This window comes from Diaphorina citri, unplaced genomic scaffold (assembly GCF_000475195.1).
Source record: "Diaphorina citri unplaced genomic scaffold, Diaci psyllid genome assembly version 1.1 scaffold1844, whole genome shotgun sequence".
NCBI lineage: Eukaryota > Metazoa > Arthropoda > Insecta > Hemiptera > Psyllidae > Diaphorina > Diaphorina citri.
Window position 1 is genome coordinate 7,721 of NW_007379270.1, and position 3,389 is coordinate 11,109.

General features: G+C 42.7%; 1 protein-coding gene and 1 non-coding gene across 2 annotated transcripts; both read left to right on the forward strand.

The window, feature by feature from the left end:
* Window positions 1-237: 237 nt before the first annotated feature.
* Window positions 238-2,144, forward strand: LOC103517431. The gene is made up of 4 exons (XM_008482466.2): window positions 238-256; window positions 679-762; window positions 1,192-1,310; window positions 1,802-2,144. Exons 2-4 carry the CDS (start codon window positions 760-762, stop codon window positions 2,142-2,144), a joined length of 465 nt encoding a protein of 154 aa, XP_008480688.2. The 5' UTR covers window positions 238-256; window positions 679-759.
* A 962-nt stretch (window positions 2,145-3,106) lies between these two features.
* Trnaa-agc lies at window positions 3,107-3,178 on the forward strand. Its single transcript has one exon. It is a non-coding gene; the product is annotated as a tRNA-Ala (tRNA).
* The last annotated feature ends 211 nt before the right edge of the window (window positions 3,179-3,389 follow it).

Genomic DNA, 3,389 nt, shown 5'->3' on the forward strand with positions numbered 1-3,389 from the left:
TGTTTTTTTGGTTTTTTTTCACTTTTTTGGATTTTTTTGTTTGTGTTTTTTTTTTTTTTTTTTTTTTTTTTTTTTTTTTTTTTTTTTATCGTGGACTCAATTTGAGCAATAATGACAAATTACAAAGAGTTTGTTGTGTGGAGCTGGACTTGGGGGCTGATATTACGGAATTGCGGGTTCTATGAACAATAAGAATTGAGACATTGTTTGATTTATTGATTATTCGGTCGATCGCCGCGTGCCAATCGCCTAACAAGTTAGTTATCTACTTCAGATGAATTCTAAATTCTTGAGAAAGAGGTTTAAATGTTTGACAGAGAGAATTGTAACAACGGATTTCTTATCGCCCCGAAATTGAAGAAGGACAAAAGAGGGGAAAGTCAGCCGTTTTGAGAACGAACCCCATCTGTTTAGGTAAAGTTCGCCCCGGACGGGAATCGAACCCACGGCCTAGCACTTACAAGGCAGGCGCGCTACCCCCCAAGCTAAATAGGCTGGAGGTAGGTTTACACGCTCAAGTCATTTACACAAACTGGCTTGTGCAAGCCGGTTTGCACAAGTGAATCGTATCCTCTGAACCTTTAAAAGGATATGCCACTGGCGAAATTCTCGAAATAATGTCCTATAGATTATTCCGTCATAGATTTAATGTTCAGATTTCCATTTTATCATTTTCAGGAGCACATAAACAACAACTCACTGACGTCAGCAAAATCCAAAGATCTGAAACTGAATGGTGAAAACCTCCATGACAATAATATGGTAAGTAAATGAAAATTTGTGGTAAATAAGGCTAAATTTGTCATACCTAAGTAAGTTAAAATTTGTGGTAAATGAGTCCAAATTTGTCGTAAGTATTAAGCGGTTGGTAAGACCGGTTTTGGACAGTTTGAACAAAGTTTCCCACAACTAAAGATAAAAACGAAAACATGAAAACTCCCTCGAGAAAGTCCTTGAAGTGGTATTTTTGTGATCTCCACTATTTTGTATATCTGTCATCTCCACACTCCACACGTTAAAGGGAAGAAGTCTCGTTAAAGGGAAGAAGTCTGCCTAAGAAGATATCTACCTCTAAAAAAAGAAGTCAATTACCTATCTAATAATATTATTTTTCTAAAAAAAAGATAACAACTTGACAGGATTATCAAAAATGAGCTCTTCCACACAACCACTTTTTTTCGTCCTCTTCAGATCTCAGCCAAAATCTCGTCAGCCGACCTCCTCTCTCTGTCGCGGAAAAAGAAGCTCCCCTCTTCAGTCCCCTCTACTCCAGTACCACCAGCATATTCCAGAGGGTATCTCCCTAACAGGTAAGGTTCGGCTGGCTCTCTCCTATCCTGTCTTCCTTCTCTCTTCGCCTGGTTACGGTTAATGTAAGTACTCGTAGAATATAAGCTTAAATGCAGTTTCTTTGTGTTATTATATCACAACTTTGGTGCTCACTGCAGCATTGTAGGATTTTTCCCAATATCTCAATAATCCTATTCTCGGAACGGCTGGCTTTCTCCTATCCTGTCTTCCTTCTCTCTTCGCCAGGTTACGGGTAATGGAAGTAGATTCGTAGAAGCTTGACCCTACTCTTAGGGCTGTTTGCTCCTACACCTAAGCCTCAGAGTGCGCTTTTTGTGTACGGAAAAGCTTTAATGTGGGTAGGTGGTAGCTTGTGGCCGAACGGAGAGAAAATCCCTTCATTTAGAGTCTAAATTTTACACCTTAACAGTTATACAGTGAAGTTAAACCGCTTTAAGTCGAGGCTTTTCCATTCTTTTATGACCAACTTCCCTCTTTGACCCTTCCACAGTTGCGTCCAAAACAAGCAATCGTCCACCACCGTTCTCAGCAACATCGAAAACACGCTGTACAACGGGACCAACTTCTACAACAGCGCCCCCAACGGTGATTCTGTGTACAAAAACAACAGCGCCCCTAACGGCGATTCACTGTACAGAAACAACAGCAGCGCGACTAACGGTGATTCCTTGTACAAAAACAACTCGAGCGCCCCTGGTGGTGATTGTACGAACGAGTTGGATAAGGCAGAGGCAGAAGCGAGGTTGTGCAAGCTACGTCAGGAGTTGGACAGGAAGAGAATCTTCATTAAGAATATGAAGATGAGTCTGGACACGGTGGATAGCTCGGAGTAAGTACGGGTCTTGGTTCGAACCCTGGGATTGACAAATTTTGACAAGAAGACCATGTGGGCACCCCCAGGTCTAAAGACTTATAATGAAAGTCACTCTCTTTCTCTTTTTCTTCGCCTTTTCCCGTGTTCAGACGGGGTCGGCGTTTTTCGTCAGCCTCTCAATTAGCCTGTGATTTGGTTTTGGCTACAAAAATTTTACGAGCGGATGCCCTTCGGACTTAACCTTTTTTCAGCAAGGGAAATTTCAGGCTGGTATCTACCCTCCCTGTTTAAAGTCCCCCAGCCAGACTAAGCTGGTCTACTCCCTGTTTAACGTCCCCCAGCCAGACAAAATTAGGGTGCTATGCAACAGGGCTAAGTATATCACTGTGATATGTAGTACGTAATTTCTTCCGACTATAGTTGTGTAATTTCATCCCGTCAGCTCTCATGGCGTAGTGGTCACTGCGGTCGCCTTGCACGCGGGAGACCCGGGTTCGATTCCCGGCGGGGTCAAGAAATTTGTATCATGCAAATGATTGATACCGTGACTGGCTGTTGCGGGGCCCACTCAGCCTCGTGAGGAAAATGAGTAGCTATGTAATATAATGCGCATAGCGACCGGTGCCAGCATGGTAGGTAAACATTGGATTTTAGGATTATTGAGATATTGGGAAAATCCTACGGGCGGAACGGTCGAGCGAGTATTATCGCACGTTTGGCAACCCCAACTATGGAGGTAAGAGATCAATGCTGTGGTTTACCGTGCTGAGAAAATCCTTGGTTTGATATCCAATTGTCTATTATTGAAGAAAAAATTGTACGAGTTTTTTTTTACTGCAAATATTTTCAGCAGGCTATCTTCTGGTGTTCTTATATTGACCCAGCACCTAATTGAGAGTAGGTATTTTTCCTTTCATTGCCCTTCTGATGAGGAATACATTACCAAATAGGCATTTAGAATATGTAGATTTGTAGATGTCAGCTCCCATGGCGTAGTGGTCACTGCGCTCGCCTAGCCCGCGGGAGACCCGGGTTCGATTCCCGGTGGGGTCAAGAAATGATTGATTCCGTGACTGGCTGTTGCGGGGCCCACTCAGCCTCGTGAGGAAAATGAGTAGCTATGACATATAAATGCGCATAGCGACCGGTGCCAGCATGGTAGGTAAACATTGGATTTTAGGATTATTGAGATATTGGGAAAATCCTACAATGCTGCAGTGAGCACCAAAGTTGTGACATAATAACACAAAAAAACTGCATTTAC